Source organism: Podarcis gaigeae, assembly GCF_964106915.1.
Source record: "Podarcis gaigeae genome assembly, chromosome: 1".
Taxonomy (NCBI): Eukaryota; Metazoa; Chordata; class Lepidosauria; order Squamata; family Lacertidae; genus Podarcis; species Podarcis gaigeae.
In genome coordinates this window covers 92380908-92400399 of record NC_139678.1, presented here as the reverse complement: position 1 = coordinate 92400399, position 19492 = coordinate 92380908, and the positions used below count along the sequence as shown (strand labels likewise).

The following is a 19492-nucleotide window of genomic DNA, read 5'->3' as shown; positions in this document are numbered from 1 at the left end:
AGTTTATCTGAAGGAGTGTGTTATATGCAATATAATGAGCACTGCTGCTCTATCAATAAAGAAGAACATGTAGGTTTGTGTAATTGAATACATCTATTCATGTTGCTAATTCATCAGAATTTCTATTTCAATAAGCGTACTGTTTATGTGCATACTATTTTAAGGCAACCATTAGGTCATGTGTGAATGATACCTAAGTTATTCTTGATGGTTTTAGTGCAACTTACTCCTTACACTGTTAGATGGATGTGCCAACTCCGGCGAGAAAATGCTGATCCCAGTGTGTGATGGGAGTATATTTCTTTCTTTCATTTATTGATTTATTAATTGCCTTCTAAACAACCATCTCACAGCAATTTACACTAAAGGTGATTAAAAACAGTTGCAAACACAATAGACTATCAAATACATTTAAAGACCAAAACCATTCAAAGTAGACACTCATGGTAAATGCCAGTTTATCCAGTTGGGAAAGCCTGTGGAACAAACATTTTCAGCTGTTTCTGGAAAGTGCAGATAGTGAGCGCCTGTCTTATCTCACCAGGTATGCTATTCCACAGAACAGGCATCCACACTAAAAGCCCTGCTCTGAGTGACTGCAGTGTGGGCTTCTGTGATCTTTGGAACTTTCAGGAGAAACTCTCCTGCAGAGTGCAGCTATCTGCTATGTGTATAAGGTCTCTCAAGTAACCTGGCTCTGAGCTGTATGGGGCCTTATATGCACCAGTGGCAGATTGGCAGCCAGTGTGAATTTTGCAAGCAGAGTGCTATATGCTGTTGGTAGTTTCCCCCCACAAACAATCTAGCCTACAGGTAAAAAGGTAAAGGGACCCCTGACCATTAGGTCCAGTCATGGCCGACTCTGGGGTTGCGGCGCTCATCTCGCTTTATTGGCCGAGGGAGCCGGCGTCATGTCGCCAGCATGACTAAGAGCAAACCAGAGCAGAGCATGGAAACGCCGTTTACCTTCCTGCCAGGGCGGTACCTATTTATCTACTTGCACTTTGATGTGCTTTCGAACTGCTAGGTTGGCAGGAGCAGGGACCGAGCAACGGGAGCTCACCCCGTCATGGGGATTCGAACCACCGACCTTCTGATCAGCAAGTCCTAGGCTCTGTGGTTTAACCCCCAGCGCTACCCGCGTCCCTAGCCTACAGGTATCCATAGGTTAAATGTGATTTTTATGCCAAATGTTTCTGCAACTGGTACTTCTGGATAAGTGTGCCTTCATCCTCTTGACAGTATGTGTCAGTCTCAACAGAGAAGGGTGTTGAAAGGCTGATACACCTGGTAGTACGCAGTGTCCTTGAACAATTAGTTCCAGTTTGTTCTAAAAGTATAGAGTCACACAGTTGAGCAAGAATAATTCCTTCATCAAAGGAATTTGACTCCTGAGTCAAGGACTGATCAGGCTAGGGTAGGAAAGAGTGAGCAATCAAATCAGGCACTCACATGAGTAACAAACAACCCAAGCTAATTTAAGGCATGGTGTTTTTTCATCAGTGAAGGTATGCCTAGCAGAGGCACTATCTCGCCCTCAGGATTGTGGGTGCCTGCCACCATAATGCGGGCTCCTCAAAAAACGGACGCGACGTTGCACATGGTGCTTTTGATGTTACATCCACCACATGCAGGCATGCGCAAGTGATGTCACACATTTGCATTGTGGTGGCGGCCACTCCTCTTTGTCGTCCTCCTCTCCGCAGCCAGCGAGACACCCTTTTCTGTGGGGAGGGGCTTGGACTCAGAGGCAACTACTTATAGGAGATAATTGAATGATCCATGCTGTTCATGGAAAAAATATAGAGAGCTCAATTGTATGTTAATACAATAGCAAGTTCATTGCAACCCTGACTTTGTTTTCTCTAAACTCACAGGGACCGGTTAGATTGCTCCCAATGCCTTCAGCATCCTTGGCTGCAAAAGGACACCAAAACCATGGAAGCCAAAAAACTATCGAAAGATAGAATGAAAAAGTACATGGCTAGAAGAAAATGGCAGGTAATATAGTGGAGAGAAAAGTGGGCTGCAGGTCCCCCATACCTTCCATTTCTAAAGTTCGTGATGTGGGGAACGATGTGGGAATAAAGGGCCTTTTGTTATGAAGAACATACATATTTTGCAGGAAACATGTTGGAAGATGGGAGAGGTAGATTTTCAGTTACCCTTTTCCTAACCCATGTCCTGCAAAGCACATAATCATTGAGCTCAAATGCATATCCTGTGCAGAGCTTGTGGGAAACGTCTCCTGAGATAATAATGGGAAAATTCTCTCTGAGTCCTCATTTTGGGGCAATTGAAGAAGACTGAAAACTGCTCAATTCTTTTATTGGAAATAGCAGCAAAGAAGACAGGGAAGGTGGGGATCGATGTCCATGCCCTTCAGAAATGTGGGTGAAAAGTTTTTCTGTGAGGTTTTTCTGTTGACTCCATACCTGTTCATTTCTATTTCTCCTTCTGTTCTCGTTCCTTAAATGGAAACTTTAAATATTCCAGCTGCTTCAGTAATGCTCTGGCTTCCTGACTCTGCAAGCTGCCCAATATTGGCTGTGGAAATCTTTGCTAGGTATCTTTGTCTCCTGATACTCATCAAATGGCCTGACACAATTATGTGGTTTCTTCACTACGTAGTTTATAAACATTTGGGGATCAGTAATCACAAGAATGGATTCACTAAGCATTTCTGGGTCAAATTTCAGAAAACAGGGAATGCGGTTCGTGCAATAGGAAGACTATCATCTATGGCAATGATATCTGGCCTGAGTGGGAGGAAGTCATCTTCAAGCTCACCAACAAGTCCTGTTAATGCAGAAAAGACAGAAGCTGAAGGTACGAAAATGTTGATATGGTCTGAACACATGTGTCCTATGTGTCCTATGACTTCCAAGATTTGAGCAGATATTTTAAATCCATAGTAAACAGTATGTACAGCCCTCGGGCCCAATATTGCATGTGATATTGTTTGATGTTTTGCTTATCATTTAAATAGAACTTGTAATTAGTAACTGGAATATATTACAAAACTAATTATGAATGTGTGTAAGAACGAAGTTTATGTAAGTTTGAAATCTTTATTGACAAAATAATCAAGATCTGTATGAAACGAAATGAGCAACAGCAAATAGTACATGAAGGACTTACTTTAATCCTAACCAGTAAACAAGTGTTGATGAAGCCAGGTGAACTGCTTTGTTAGGTGAGGGGAGGGAATAAACATTAGTACTTCAAAGCATCAAAAGAGCATTAGAAGGCAAATGATTAAAGGAGGCTTAGTTGTTATGAACAGAATCATTAGGACAGGTGCCTTGGACTCAAGTGCTGCACTGCTATGGGAAACAAGCCCCTCTTGGAGATGACCAGGCTGTAAGATCTGGACTCCATCTAAACTCAGGTGTAAATATGAGAATAAATCATATTTCTTAAAGCTATGACAGTCTCTGGTGCATCTTGATTCTCAAAGGAACACAAACCCTGGGTGAGTGCCTGGAACCTCCTGGAATCTTGCTACCACTCGGCAGAGAGTTGGGATAGAGCCCAACTTTTGTTACCATATACAGTACTGTATGTTCAGCACAATTGCCATGCAGATCCTCCTGAATAATGAAAAATTACTAGGACATGTTCCTGGAGGTTGCTTTACAGTGGTACCTCAGGTTACATACGCTTCAGGTTACAGACTCCGCTAACCCAGAAATATTGCTTCAGGTTAAGAACTTTGCTTCAGGATGAGAACAGAAATTGTTCTCCTGCAGCGCAGCAGCAGCAGCAGCAGGAGGCCCCATTAGCTAAAGTGGTGCTACAGGTTAAGAACAGTTTCAGGTTAAGTACAGACCTCCGGAACGAATTAAGTACTTAACCCGAGGTACCACTTTATTGGTATTTAAGATCTCAGTGTAACCTGGGAAGATCATCAGTAGACTGCTACAGCCATGACAAGATGCTGTACAGATGGGACACATATACGTATCCGACACACTGGCTTTATTGTCTTTGTGGTGCCTGTTGAAGACCTTCCTTTTACAACAAGCTTTTTAATTGGAATTTTTTATCCCTGTCTGTATCTGGATTGGGAATTTATATATGAAATTATTTGTTTTTGTTTTTATTGATAAATTCCTTCAAGTAGTTTTATTGGAAGCAATTCATAAATGAACATATAGATGGATATTGAGCCCTTTAAAAATAACTCTCATATGCTTCCTTTATGTAAAAAAGAAAAGTAATGTGGCATATAAACAACAATAAACAATCTTAAACAGCAGTCTTATTATTAATATCAGTGTTCTGAAAACACTTATTGAAATAGTTTCAACAACTTACAATGTGATGTGATGTACATGTTTTAAATTGCAATTACCTTAAGCCACAGCCAGCATAGCCAGTGATCAAGGATGATTAGAGTTGTAGTTCAAAACATAATGAAGATCATCAGGTTGGAGAAGGATGAGTGTGTAGTGAGCCATTCTGTGACTGCCCTTGAAAGGCCATAAGCTATGATATCCCCCATATGACATCATGATATCACTGCACAGTTTACAGAATAGTTGCTATGATGAATCATCATTAATGCTAATAAAATATTTTTGTTTGCGCAAGCACGGAGTAATATTTACTGGGAAGTGTCCCAAGAAGCTCACACTTTTTTCCATGTAAATTTGTTTATGATTGAACTGTGAGAATGCTGCTCAAATGAAATTATGTCCTTATGCTACTGAAAAATAGCTCCACCATTAAAGACTATCATGATGTGTACACAAAGCAGACTTCCATGAACTTCTGCACTGTTGCTGAAGTAAAGGAAGACTTTGATGGTGATGATTAGGCCACTAAAACAAAGACCCTTCGCCAGAGAAATTTCTATATAAGTTTAATGGATCTTTGTTTACTTTGTTTAGATGAAGCTGCTAGTGCTCTCCTGGAAGCAGTTGATGAAGAAAGGTCCCATGTGAAGCCATATTTCTCTAAAACAATTCAAGATATAGAAGTTGTGGAAGGCAGTGCTGCTAGGTTTGACTGCAAAATTGAAGGTACTCATCATAAAGTTGGATGACTATTTTCTGCTATCAACATACCATCTTTCTCTGTGTTGCTTCATCAGTGTTTTTCACACTAGTATTTTATCTACCCATAAGCCACTTTATTTTACTCTTCAGGTACATCTTGATGCTCCACTAAATGGAATCACGTATTAATAAACAGTTATGCCCAGCTAACCAGAGACAGAGGACACAGGCTGTGTATTTGAGAGAGTTTCAATTGGAATTATTATTATTATTATTAATCATCATCATTGTTATCGTTATCATTATTATTTCTATCCTGCCCATCTGGCTGGGTTTCCCCAGCCACTCTGAGCAGCTTACAGCATATATAAAAACATAATAAAACATCAAACATTAAAAAACAAAATACCTTATAACCAATAAATCAATAGAAACATAAACATTTTAAAAAATCCGTTTACATTTATACCCAAATTAAAATAAGTGCCAACCCCAACTAAATATTTAACCAACCCCAACCCAACAAAAACAAAACAGTGGAACCAAAATTAAAACCGTTCTAAACCATTTTTGCCAGTTGTTCTAGCAATATCCTTCTGACCTCCCAGGAGTCTCTTTTAGCTGTTCATGGTGAGTCTGGGCCCTGCCCCCTAGGCCAGGTCCTTGCAGAAGGGAGTGGTCTTCCTTCTAGCACTCTCAGCAGCAGCAATGAAAGCTGTTCTGGAAAAGAAGGCAAGCTCCTTCACAGAATGTGCTGTGATTGATCATGCTCATGTTGTTTGTCTAAAAATGGCTTCAAAGTGCAGAGGCATAATACATAATCCTATGTTGCTCCATGCTGATTAAGTTTTACGAGACTGTCGTGTGAAGTGAGACTCAATCTTTACACTCAATCTTTACACATTCAGCTAGACGTGTATGTTGCAAATTCACTGGTATCTCCAAGTGAATTGCAAAACATAGACATGGCCTAGGCAAAGAGAACTAGCTGCCACTTTGGCACGTCTTATTGTAATATATATGTGTGTGTGTTGTGCTGCAGTTTGAGTGACTGCCAGTAGGCGCAAGCTGCAGGATGCCAACAGCAGGTTGGAGCGAATGGGCAAGCAGGTAGCCCAGGCAGGCATTTCCAAGTTACCCCTGCCATAATTGTTGCTGTCACTGCCATAAGCTGCCTACCCTCTTGCTTGCTCACATGGGTACAAAACAGCGCAAGGGAAGCCTACGGTCTGAGCAGGTAGCCTGGCTGAGAAAGCGCAGAGAGTAAACAGACAGCCAGGTAGGTGAACAGCCGAGGCAGGATGGGCCGTTGACAAGGGGGGGTTGGGGGGTTGGTGAGCAACATGAGTAGAAGCAGCAGTTCCTAGTGTCAACCAAAATTAGGTTAACAGATGCACATGTGCACACATATCCCTTCCTAATATTAGTGTATCAGCCCCTTAACGTGAACCAGTCTTTTAAGGATAAGCATGCAAAAATAGTTTTAAGTTGCTTGACTTGTTGCATCTGCCGTTCTTACAGGTTACCCTGATCCAGAGGTGATTTGGTACAAAGATGACCAATCTATCAAGGAGTCCAGGCACTTCCAGATAGACTATGATGAGGATGGCAATTGCTCTTTGACTATTTCTGAAGTCTGTGGGGACGATGATGCCAAATACACCTGCAAGGCAGTTAACAGTCTTGGAGAAATAACTTGTACTGCAGAACTCATTGTGGAAACAATGGGGAAAGAAGGGGAAGAAGAAGAGGAGGAGGAAGAAGAATGAAATCAGGATGGGGTAGAGATACGGAAAATTACCCAGTAAAAGACTGTTTTTAAGGCTTACACAGTATAACATTAGGTCATTTTTTCCTGTTTTTTCAGCACAGTCAGCTGATAACCTGTTTGTTTTATTTATGGGCATTAACTTGAATTCGCAAGCTTCAGTTTAGTTTAAGTTAAGGCATCAGTTGCATTGCCCAAACAATCAATGTGAACAACACCATATGAAAAGCTAATCTGCAATTTTAACAAGAGTCCACAATTTATTTGTTGAACATGCTGATCAGGAGAGGGGGACTGAACAATTGCACTAATTGTTCCATCAACCAATACAACAGCTATGGAGAACTTGGAATACTTCAGAGCCAATCCTCCCAATCATGTCTGCACGTAAGTCTCCTAGCATCAGTGGATCTTATATGAATGTATTTTGAGAACACTGACCACAATCTAGCAGAAGGCTTACCTGCAAAGGGCCACTAAAAGAACGAGAGCTGCACAGAATAACTTGTCAAGCATATACACAACACAGTTATTTTGCCATCATCCCGTAGAATGTTTGCAGCATATTTATAAGTGAAGACTCCCCCACAGCAGCATTTCAGTTTCTCTACCTTCTTTAGTTCTTCCTCTGAACATTATCATTCGTAACTGTAATTCAGAATAACTAAATTTATGCAAAATAATTATCATTGGAAGAGAATGAATTAAGCTTAACTCTAAGCATTTCAGCTTAAATGTAGCGTAGGTTTCCTTCTCTGAACAGTAAATGCACATTTTCCCATTAATTTGTTGTTGCCAGTTGAGCAGTAGATCTTCTCCTCAGTTACTCTTTCTCCAGACGTGCCAGTTGTTACCATGACATTAGTAAGAGCAAGAAAAAGCTGGTTTATGGCGATTTCCAACCATAACAGCTGGTACACTCAAGATTTGATACTCAACCACAAACTATCCAAAATGTTGTGTAAGCATTGGTGTGACAGCTTCTCTTGACTGCCTTATCTGTAGGTTATATAGTAATTGACTGGCTTTCTCCCCACAGCTGCCAAACAGAAATGGTAACCAAAAGTAGTCCTATGTTACCTTACCTGGTGGCAGATTACCGCGTGGGCAACCAAGATAAATACAGAACTTTGCTTATTGAACTGAAAAGGCATATGTGCTGCTGCAAAGCAATATGCTGTGTAAAATCAATGATCGTGTTCAAACTCTGGTTTGAAACCAACTTCCAAAGCCATGTTTTAGCAGTATCTGTGAGGCTAATGACTTAAAATTGAAAATCAGCACAATCAATAATAAAATGTGATTCTTCCTCAAACTGATTAACACATTTAGATTTACTGACATTGCTTTTCTTTCACAGTTAGTTGCAGTCCAGAGGCCATGAAAAGTTACATTTAATCAATATGTCCACTGTAAGCACATCATTCCAGTTGTGTGGCTTTTCCCTCCCTCACTTTATTTGTAAGATGCAAACATTTTAAGTGTAACAGTGACTTCTTTTTTTCTTAAAAAAAGTATACAATGAAGATTACTTTAGCTTACTAAGGCAAAGGGGCGAAATTAAGTGTACTTTAATACAGATGTATACGGTATCATCTTTTGATTGTTTGATATTGCCTAATGTTATGTGTTCTATATTATTTGCTCATCTGCCTGTTGGAATGCAACATTCTATATATGAGGCTCACTCACTATTGCTGTGGGTTTTTATAACTGCTTTTGCTGTTTCTTGCTAGGAGGAGGTTACCATCGTGTCTTCTTTTTGAATGGATAAAGAACTTTTGTTATAGTAAACACAATAATTGCCAGTTTGCCACACATTCTTATAAGGTTTTTAGTATTATTTAGTGCATACAGAGCGTTTTGTCACATTTTCAATGTGTTAAGAAAACAATGGGGTGTATTTTTTGTATACCATAATTAAAAATATGCCAATGATTTCTTAAACCAAAAGAGTTGCAAGATATGAGAACACTACAGCTGTAGTTACTCACTATTTCTCAATAAAGAAATACCACAAAGCATGCTACCATTTGCTCATTTGTTTAATCTTATACCCAGAACTTTTATTGCAACATGGTTCTCAACCTTCTATGATCGTTGCTCTTGATTACACGTCACCTAATTTTCATAAATCCTACTTGCTAATAATATTTCCCATTTGTCAAGCAAGGTAGTAAGTTATTTTCTCACTCTACCCTCTTCTGTCCAGACACGTCTCCTTCATCAGTTGGTGAGGTAGTTCATATGAAACTCCATAAGGGGCACTAAAAATATCTATTTATGCTACAAGAAATTCCCATAGAAGCAACTTTTATAGTCACAATAATTTTAATGAACAGAAGTCATGGATGCTTTAGTTGACATTCCTAATTGCAGGGGGTTGGACTAGATGACTCTCAGAGTACCTTCTAACTCAACAATTCTATGCTTCTACAGTCGTACCTCGGGTTAAGTACTTAATTCATTCTGAAGGTCCATACTTAACCTGAAACTGTTCTTAACCTGAAGCACCACTTTAGCTAATGGGGCCTCCTGCTGCTGCTGCGCCACTGGAGCACAATTTCTGTTCTCATCCTGAAGCAAAGTTCTTAACCTGAAGCACTATTTCTGGGTTAGCGGAGTCTGTAACCTGAAGCGTATGTAACCTGAAGTGTATGTAACCCGTAGTACCACTGTATAAGGTTGCACATGATAGGATTGCTTCACACATTAAAAAATTCATTTTTGTATTTGAAATTTGTGTGGAAATTGTAGGAAGGTTTAGATATTATATTTATGTATCAGTATTATATTTGTATATCGACATTTTTCACTTGAAGTAAAAAAACTGCAATTAAGGCTGCTAACCAAATAAACAATATTTATGTTTTAGTTAAATAGCAACATACAAAAATCTGTATATTACTCAAAGGCCAAAACTTTAACACAAAAGGCTGATTGAGATACTAAAAAGAATGTGAAACAGCATGCAATTTAATTAATGTTACCTATTCTGTACTGAGACCTCTCTCAATCTGGATAGATTTCAACAAAACTCCACAAACCTCTCATACATAGATTTATTGAAGAGAATCAAGGCACATGTAGAAATATTACTCACATTCCAATAGGCTGTTCTTGGAGTTATAGAAGAAGGAAGGAGTTCTGGGAGGAAGGGAGATTTCTTCCCTCTGGGCAGAGCCAATGGAAGGGAGGTATTTTTCTCCTCTAAAGGTTTTAATTAACCAATTTACCAGTAAAAACTTGCAGATTCTAACTACTATTATTGATTTTATTTTTACAATTTTACAAAAACAAAATATCAAGCAACGTTCAACTAGAGCATAGAGGATTGGGGTGACAATGCTGTTTATTATGCTGTTGTCTTTAGAGAGTACACATAGTGAATACTCCATGCAAGTCCGTAATTGTAAGAGCCACCTACATGTTGTTTGGTAGCTGCACCACTGTTAGACCCATCATTGTAAATGGATAAAGTGTGAAAGGTAAGAAGGTAAAGGACCTCTGAACAGTTATGTCAATTCAAATTTGACTATGGGGTGCATGTGGCGCTCATCTCTGCTTTCAGGCCGAGCATTTGTCCAGAGACAGCTTTTCCAGGTCATGTGGCCAGCAAGACTAAACCGCTTCTGGTGCAACAGAACACCATTCGGTAAGCCCAAGAGGCTCAGGCCACAGCGCCACCCAAGTCCCCTTATGAAATGTGATGCTGTAGTTCAGAAGGCTTTAACCTCTTCAGACCCAGCACATACATGCAGACTCAATGTTTATTTGATTGGCATCCATCTGTCTCGGAGAGCCAAGGTTACAGGGCGACTATGCTGCACCTCAGGTTAGGCTGCAATCCAATTGCCTCAAAGCTGGCTGGGTGTCCCTGGTATGGTAGTAGGCATTATTTCTCAGCTAAGCAACCTTCACAGTTTGGCTGCGAATCTAAAACTGGATGGTCACCATCTAGTCCACTTAAACGTCCTTAGGAGGAGAATGGCACATAAATCCTGATAAACAGGTGCTTGTAGGCTTAATTCTGTGAACAGCGTTGGGGATTTCGACAGCTGGCCCAACAGCAAACGCAAGTAGTACGCAAGTGGAATACAAACCTGACCAGTACACGCCTTTGCATTACAATTACCTGGTAGCGGCACGGTAAGTTTATGCTGCGCTTGCTGGTTTCCTAAACGCCCCTAGCCTGGCTCTCTGCCACAGGGACAAAACGAAAACATCCCGTGCCAGGCGCTGGCGGCTCTGGACTTTGACCATGGCGTCACTTCGCCCTGCCAGGTGGAAGGCGGGGCAGCGGCCCCACACCCGCCCCGGAGTAGGCGGAGCGCGTCAGCCGCAGGGAGAGGCCCGGCAAGCCCCGCTCCTCGCCGCTTCCCTTCGCCGGCGCTTTCTTCTCAGCGCCGCCTCTTTCCCCTGCCAAGTGGAAATAGACGCGGGGGCGGGGGCAAAGGCAAAGCCGCAGTCGCACCGGGTCGCTGGAGGAGAAGGAAGAGCGCTGCCGAAGAGACAGAAAGTGCAATGGCGGCCTTCGGTGGCGGCGGCGGCGGCAGCCGTCGAGCGGATAATGGCTACGGGATCAGTGGGCAACAGCAGCAGGCGGGCTCCCGGCGGCGGAAAGGCCCCGGCGCCTTGGCCACGGCCTACCTGGTCATTTACAACGTGGTCATGACAGCCGGGTGAGCGAGCGCCGGTGCGGTGGGTGTGGGTGTGACAGAGAGGATCTTTCCCCTTCGTCTGAACGGAACCAAGAAGGCCTCCTTCCCTCCCGCTCCCTATATATATCCCTCGCCTCAGCCTGCTTGCTCCCTTCTCTCCTAGGGTGACGGGGGGGGGGGGCTGGCCTAGTGCTGACCTTGGCCTCTGACAGAGCAAGGCAAGTCTTCTCTAGCGTTCTTGGCTGGTATTGGAATAATAGCAGCTTCTGTCCCTTTTGAGCCCCTCTTTTAATTGAGGAACATTAATGGTACTTTTCGCACACACCCCACACACTTTCAACAAGAATAGACAATTATTGTAATAATGTGTTGGTGTATAATAATACTGTAATAAAGATGTATACAGTACAGTGATAAAGTGGCTGAGGCAACTCGGCCAGATGGGCAAGGCAATAATAATACAGTAATAATAATGTGTGCCATACTAAATGACTGGGAATGATCACTGGAATGCAATGCGTATCCAGATAGTCATAGCGCAACACAAATAGGTATGGTACTAAAATACTTGCTCTAGGCTAGGGAGTCAAGATTGGCCGCTGTTCTGTGCTGATTGTGACAGTTATGCCTTGTACCCATTGAAATGTGTGAAGCCGGCCTGGGTGTGCCAGTTCCTGATGATACCTTGTGTACAGCCCATAACTTAGTCTGCAATATGCCTATATATGATTTTAAATTGGTAGTGATATTTGAGCATTTCAGTAATTCTAGGGGAGTGAAAGTTTTGTTAATTCCTAATAAACTCCCACCAATCATCTTCATAGTAATGTGTATAGTAAAAAAAAATGTTAAACTTATATTGCTCATAAATGCATTCATGTTGGGCATCTTTTCAGAATAATTATTTGAGATTGTGTACTTTAGTAACAGAATACATGTACAAACAAAATGTATTTTTAGCCATCTCCTGAAAAGACAAGGTTATATCTTGCCCTGGTTTAGTACAAAGGTATGTTTAAAAGTTGCAGTGAAAAGCATATCTGCTTATTAACTGTGTACATCAAATGAAAAAACTACATATGCAGTTTGGAAAAGAAATGTTTTACAGTTGTTTTACAGTGTGTAGTAATGCAGAAGATAGCATCCTCTAATCTATCATAAAGGTAAAGGTAAAGGTACCCCTGCCCGTACGGGCCAGTCTTGACAGACTCTGGGGTTGTGCGCCCATCTCACTTAAGAGGCCAGGGGCCAGCGCTGTCCGGAGACACTTCCGGGTCACGTGGCCAGCGTGACAAAGCTGCATCTGGCGAGCCAGAGCCGCACACGGAAACGCCGTTTACCTTCCCGAATCTATCATAAAAGGTTGCTTAATTTGATTTTGCAACTAACACTAACATTTTTAATCATTACACTTACATCTAATTGCACCAGATATAACTGCTTCTTTTTAATCATTGCTTGCTACTGGTAAAGAGGAGAATAAAAACTTAAAAATCATTGTTTTATGAGCCTTTATTTTTCTGATAATGCAATGTTACTACATTGTATGAATTTCATCTCCTGTTCTTAGAATGTAACTACAGTGGTGCCTCGCAAGACAAAATTAATTCGTTCCGCAAATTTTTTCTTCTTGCGAGTTTTTCGTCTTGCGAAGCACGGTTTCCCATAGGAATGCATTGAAAATCAATTAATGCGTTCCTATGGAGACCGCTTGCCAGGCTGGCGGTGCGGAGAAGGGCTTTTCCCCCCACCGCAAGCTTTCAGGACAGGTACGGGAACAGAGGGGAAGGAGCAGCCTTGCGAAGGCTGGTGGTGGGGCGGAGAGACCTCCTCCCGCCGCCAGGCTTCGGAGCAGCCTTGCGAAGGCTGGCGGTGGGACGGAGAGACCTCCTCCCGCCGCCAGGCTTCGGAGCAGCCTTCCGAAGGCTGGCGGCGGGAGGAGGTCTCTCCGCCCCACCGCCAGCCTTCGGACAGGTACGGGAACAGAGGGGAAGGCGCGCAGCGCTTCTCCTCTGTTCCTGGGGCTTGCGGTGGGAGGAGGGTTTTTCCTCCCCACTGCCAACATTCAGAACAGCATTCTGAATGTTGGCGGTGGGAAGGAAAACCCTCCTCCCACCGCAAGTCTTCAGGACAGCCATCCGAAGGCTGGCGCGGGGAGAAGGTCTCTCCGCCCCACCGCCAGCCTTCGGAGGAGGTCCGAGGACAGCGGGGAAGACGCGCTGCGCTTCCCCGCTGTCCCGGAGATTTCCCTATGGGTTTTTGTCTTGCGAAGGAAGCCCATAGGGAAATTCGTTTTGCGAAGCGCCTCCAAAACGGAAAACCCTTTCGTCTAGCGGGTTTTTCGTCTTGCGAGGCGTTCGTCTTGCGGGGCACCACTGTAGATGTGAAAAAGCACAGCCAACTCATTAAATGTGGGTCTACCCAACCATACATAAAGTGGGTGCCCACCACTACCTGCAGCCTACAACAGCCCAGCTGAGAGGAAAGTGACAATGAGGGGTAGGTTTCAGGGAGGATAAGTACAGCCATAGCAGAGGTTTAGGACTAACCTTCCTGAATGCCTTTTTGCTCTTAAAACCAGTCTGTTAACATCTGCTTTATAGGTCACTGGGTATACCATAATTTTTTAAAAAGAGGATGAGTAAACAAACAGCAGAGGTGGAACAGGACTTACTGCCACTGCCTGTTTGTTCACTGTCTCTTTGCAAGGTGTAGCAAAGCTAAGAAAGAGAAGCAGCCTCAGCAACTGTCAGTAGTGATGGTGAGGGGGTAGACTCCCTGAGGAATTGGCATCCAATGAAGGTGTCTTGCCCAAAGGCCTATTAAAAACCTAGAGCGGCACTAGTTCCTGCTTTCAGTTAGAAGATCCTTAGTTGTTTTTCAATAGGCATTAACAAAGCATTTGCAATCTCTCCTTTTTTTCTTCTAGGTGGCTTGTTATAGCAGTTGGTTTAGTCAGAGCATACCTCACCAAGGGTAGCTACCACAATCTTTATTATTCAATAGAAAAACCTTTGAAGTTCTTCCAAACTGGAGCTTTGGTTGAGGTATGTGTACCAGGGAACATGCCCTTCTAATTGCAGTGAAATAAAGTTTTGTATTTCCTATGCATTTCATTCGTTAACTTGCTCCTGCATTGAATTCTATCCCTTTTGATAGATAGACCACTGGTAAGTATTGGTTTCCTTCATTACATCAGAAGTGAAATCTGAAACATGAAAACAATAGCATCAAAGAGAATTTGGCATTATGCAGTGAAACTATTATTTTCAAGTTAATTTATTTTCTGAAGTTCTACTCTCTGGTGATTGCCCCTCTGCAACCATTCTTAAATAGCATAATTTTAATTGAAAAATAGGTTTAATTACTTTACATAAATGTTGAAATTTTCAACACTAGAGACCATTGCCTAGTGCCTTTGTTCCCTTTAATATAAAACCAAGAGAGCATTGTAGTTTTACAGAAAAGAAAGAAAAATAGTGGCTGATGTTTGTGGTTTTAAACATTCCAAGAAAGGCAAACAAATGTCTCCCCATAAGGTTCCATGAGTCGATAGAAGCAAAATCAATAAAAGGATGCCATATGCATATGGTATAGAATGTGCGAGTTTCCTCGTCCCCAGATCAATATTCCTTTTGTGAAATTGTTAATTTGTCTATAAGCACAACGTCCCATACTTCTGAATTTTTTCTCACTTTTTGCAGTCACTAATCAACTCTTCTAGTTGCAGTTAATATATGGGGAATGAAGTATTTATTGGTTGTGGTTTTTTTTCTTTTTTAAATTTATTTTTATTAAATATTTTCTTGGTTTACAAAAGTACATGCCTTGTCTCTTTTTTCAAGTTGTACAGTATTTCTTACAAATCAGTTACATTTGTTGTGAAACATTAGTGTTGAGTACAGTATAAGGTTGGGGAAGAAGAGGGGGGAGAGGAGGGGTGGTGAGGCTTACATTCTTTTGAATACTGCACATGTGGGGTTCTGTGCCAGCATCAACTGGGTAGGTTCTCTTTCTATTTGTTTATTACATTTGCCTAGTAGTGAGAGGTATTGTGGGGCAGAGTGTGGTTAGTTATCTGTGGTTGGCTGCAGTGGGATTTGCTTGCATTTGTGAGGGGGGAGGGCTTGTTGGTCAGGTAAGCCAGATTGATTTGTATGCTGCTGTCAGTGGATTCTTGTTGTTGTCTTGTTGGGCTGTGTATGTGATAAAGCCATACCGGGGTGAAGGCATCCTCTTCTATTTGTCCCCATGTCAGTTTCAGTTTATTGGTTAAGGCCATTTCCCATACAATTTGATACCATTGGTCCAGGCTTCCTCAACCTTGGCCCTTCAGATGTTTTGACACTACAATTCCCATCATCCCTGACCACTGGTCCTGCTAGCTAGGGCTCATGGGAGTTGTAGGCCAAAAACATCTGGAGGGCCGAGGTTGAGGAAGCCTGCATTGATCCATGTTTACTCTCTGAGAGTACGTGGGTTATAAGCTCTTTATAATGTGGGTGGTTGTTATGATTTTGGAAGATGTTTAGTAGGGCCAGTTCTGGAGTGAGTTCTAATACCTGCTTAGTTATTTTGCATATCTTTTGTAGGACCATGGCCAGAAGGGTTGGAATTTAGGGCATTCCACATACCACATGTGGAGCTATGTGCCTGTGGAGGTGCAGCCTCTCCAACATCTTGGTGAGGTTCTTAGGCGTATCAATGCCAGTTTCTGTGGTGAGTTTCAGAGTGAGTTCCCTTTTGGCTGATATGGTCTTAAAGGGAGGTTTAGACCACGTTCTAGTCCATTGGGTGGGGTTAATTTCATAGCCTTTGTCGTGCTCCCATTGTTCTTTGATTGCATCAAGGGGGGTTGTGGGATTATGGAGCAGTATTTTGTATATTGTGGATACCATCCCTTTGCTGTGTCCCTCTGCTATCAGGAGAAGGTTTTTGAAGGTGGTCAAGGGCCTAGTGGCTGCTGATTTTACTGCTGGATTGTTTAAGAAGATATGTAGTTGATGGTGTGTTAGTCTAGGTATTTGGGTGTTCCTTAGTTTGTCTTGTATTTCTTGTTTTGGTATGGGTTTGTTGTTTTTGTAGAAGTCTTTTAGACAGTGTAGGTCTTTGGCTTGCCGGGTTTTTATCTGGAGGTTTTGAGCTGCATGTTGGAATAGTGAGTGATAGGCCAGAGGGGTTAGTGGGGATGGGGACTTTCCATTCTGTGTGAGCCTGTTCAGTGTTGTGGGGGTTTTCTTTAGTTTGTTTTGAAGAAATGGGTATGCTTCTTTTGGGAATGTTTTCAATGGTGTCTCTCTCCAAGTGGACCCATTGTTTTGTCTTTTCTTCTAGAATATATGGGATTATGTGGTGTACTTGGTTGGCGATGTAATATGATTCTGTGTTGGGGATTCCCCACCCTCCTTCTGAGGAGGGGAAGTGCAGGTATTTGGGACTTATTCTTGGCTATTTGTGTGTGAAAATAAATGAGTGTAGTTTTTTCTGGGGGAATCCAGATAGGGAAAGTTTGGAATAAATAGGTTAGTTTTGGGAGGGTGATCATTTTGATCATGGCTATTTTGTCTGAGAGTGTGAAGTTGGTGTTGTTCCATTTCCTCAAGTCTCTGTTGATTTGTCGCTACCTGGGCTCGTAATTGTAGAGGCATAGTTTATTGAGGTTTCTGGTTATTTGAACCCCTAGTTACCTGAATTTGGTGCTGCAGAGTTTTATCTTTTGATGTTGGTGAATTCCTTTTGGTTATGCAGGCAGAGGGGGAGAGTGTTGAAGCACATAGCCTCAGATTTTGCAAAGTTTACTTGTAGGCCCGACCCCATTGCAAATGTGTTGAGTTCTTTAGTTAGGGCGGTTGTTGTGTTTATGGCGTCTGGTGTTGTGAACATCAGGTCATCTGCAAAGAGCCCTAGTTTGTAGGTTTTACCTTTTATTTCCACACCCTTGATATCTGGGGCTGCTTGGAGTCAGATTGCTAGGGATTCCAGGGCCAAGATGACTAGGACGGGAGACAGTGGGCATCCTTGTTTTGTGCCTCTTTGTATTGCTTTGGTATTGGAGTCCATATTGTTAATTCTGCATTTTGGTACGGCTTGGGAGTAAATTTGTTTGAGGGTTAGTAGGAAGTTGGGGCCAAATTTCATGTTAGTTAATACTGCAAATAGATAATTCTAAGCAATGAATGGCTTTAAGGATGTCTAGGAACATGAGCGTCAGTGGGAGTTTGGTCATTTTGCTGTATTCTATCAGATCCAGCAGTTTCCTAATGGGGGTCTGTTACGTTGCGACCAGGGGTAAAGCCTGCCTGGTCCAGGGCGATTAGTTTGTGTAGGAAGATTTTAAACGGTTAACCAGGATTGATGTGAATATCTTGTAACCTTGGTTTATCAATTAGATTAGGTGGTATGATTCTATTTTGAGGCTATCTTTGAGTAGTTTTGTGAGAGAGACTATTTTGGAAGAGGTCCAGGTTTGGAGATGGGGGCCCCTTTTATGATGTCGTTAAATAGGTGGGTCATGTAAGGAATCAGGGGTTCTTTGAATCTTTTGTAGAATTCTGCTGTATAGCTGTCTAGGTTGGGGGCTTTGTGTAGTTTCAGGATTTTGAATACTGTCTCTATTTCCTCAGGGGTGATAGGGCTGTCCATGAATTCTTGTTCCTCTGCAGTTAAGGCTGGCATGGTCAGCCCTGTTAGGAATCTTCTGATTTCCTGTTCAGGTGGTGTTGTGGGAGATGTATAGTTTGGCGTAAAAAATCAGCACATTCTAAAGTTATTTCTTCTTCTTTTTTAGTGACACAGTATATTCTTGTTTTGAGGAATTTTCCCCTGGATCTGTTTGCTCATAGTCTGGTGTTCTTACCTCCATATTCATAAAAGGGTTGTTTTTATTATTTTTATTAATAAATGAAAACTAATGGTATTAATGAAAAAGGGGGTTATGTATATAATTTAAAAATGTATTGGTGGTCATTTTGACTCACAGGAAGTTTTAATTTTACTGCAGGGCCCATGGGGCCTGGATATTGGGTTCCTGGGTTAGGGCTAAGGCGGCAGTCCCCAGAAGTGACCTTCAATGGTTCAGAACTCCTGCATGGACGCTACTACAGTTCTTCAAAGAAAATAACAATATAAAATAAAATATATTTTTAAAATCAAATCAAATAAATAAGTTAATTGATTGATTAATTTCCAGTGTGGAGGTCCCGCGTTGCGTTTGTTTTTTCCTGGGGTGGTCTCCGGCACATGGTTCCCCCCCCCCTCAGCCTGCACTTTTCATGCCAGCCACCGGGGAAGTAGGCTCATGGTAGCCTGGGCTGCGCTGCCTGATTCCTCACGGCCTCCCTGGCCTTTCCAGTACCCTCCTACCTCTCTCCCTTGGTGGTGGTGGCAGCAGTGGCTACGGCAAGCTGGTGTTCGGGTGGGGGGGGGTGCTGTTTGCTTATTGTTTTCTGTTCACCTCTGGAGGCCTCCAGGCCTTGGAGCTCTACTGGGCCATTGAGGGGGTGTTTTTGGTCCCGGTGGGGCCATGGCTACTGGGGGGGCTGGGGGCTCTGTGCAGCCTTGGTTATGTTCTTAATCTGAGGAGTAAAGTGAGATAGTAGAGCTAATTCTGGTTGTAGCAATTGTCCCATCATTTGGTTAATTTTTTGAAAAACTTCCCAAAAGAAAAGCAGACCACCACATGTGTACTAGAGAACCAGGTAAATTGTTTTCTCAACAGCAAAGGTTGGATGTGTTATGATTAATTCTATACAATCTGGCTGGGCACATGTACCAGCGATGTGCTATCATTAAAGCATTTTCTTGAGTTCTAACTGAGATGGAGCTAAATGGTAGTTTATTCCAAATTTGTTCTTAGAGTTGTTCCTCTAATTCTTCATATATATATATATATATATATATTATATATATATATATATATATATATATATATATATGCAGGTTTTGGTGTCCTCGGGTGTCTTCCCGTGTAAAAGTTGGGGTGTCTAGGCGACGTTTCGACGAGGTCTCACTCGTCATCTTCAGGCTGGTGCTTTCGGCTTCTTGTTACTGGAACAGTAACA

The 19492-nt window shown here is 42.2% G+C and overlaps 2 protein-coding genes and 1 long non-coding RNA gene across 21 annotated transcripts in view; 2 read left to right on the top strand and 1 right to left on the bottom strand.

Moving 5' to 3' along the window:
- The window catches only part of MYLK (myosin light chain kinase), a 179858-nt gene extending 171063 nt beyond the window's left edge, over positions 1 to 8795 (top strand). For all 19 annotated transcript variants that reach the window (XM_083725422.1, XM_083725410.1, XM_083725408.1 and 16 more), the window contains 4 exons: positions 1878 to 2001; positions 2700 to 2829; positions 4896 to 5027; positions 6525 to 8795. In XM_083725422.1, coding sequence (XP_083581548.1) covers positions 1878 to 2001; positions 2700 to 2829; positions 4896 to 5027; positions 6525 to 6772 — 634 coding nt within the window. In that variant the 3' untranslated portion in view covers positions 6773 to 8795. The remainder of the gene's footprint in view (positions 1 to 1877; positions 2002 to 2699; positions 2830 to 4895; positions 5028 to 6524) is intronic.
- LOC310852937 lies at positions 5241 to 18574 on the bottom strand. Its single transcript, XR_014568460.1, has 3 exons — positions 13806 to 18574; positions 12773 to 13009; positions 5241 to 12584 (listed from the first exon to the last, which is right to left on the bottom strand). It is a non-coding gene; the product is annotated as an uncharacterized lncRNA (long non-coding RNA).
- Positions 11082 to 19492, top strand: part of HACD2 (3-hydroxyacyl-CoA dehydratase 2) — a 25441-nt gene continuing 17030 nt past the window's right edge. The window contains exons 1-2 of the mRNA XM_083752459.1: positions 11082 to 11453; positions 14362 to 14479. Coding sequence (XP_083608585.1) covers positions 11296 to 11453; positions 14362 to 14479 — 276 coding nt within the window. The 5' untranslated portion in view covers positions 11082 to 11295. The remainder of the gene's footprint in view (positions 11454 to 14361; positions 14480 to 19492) is intronic.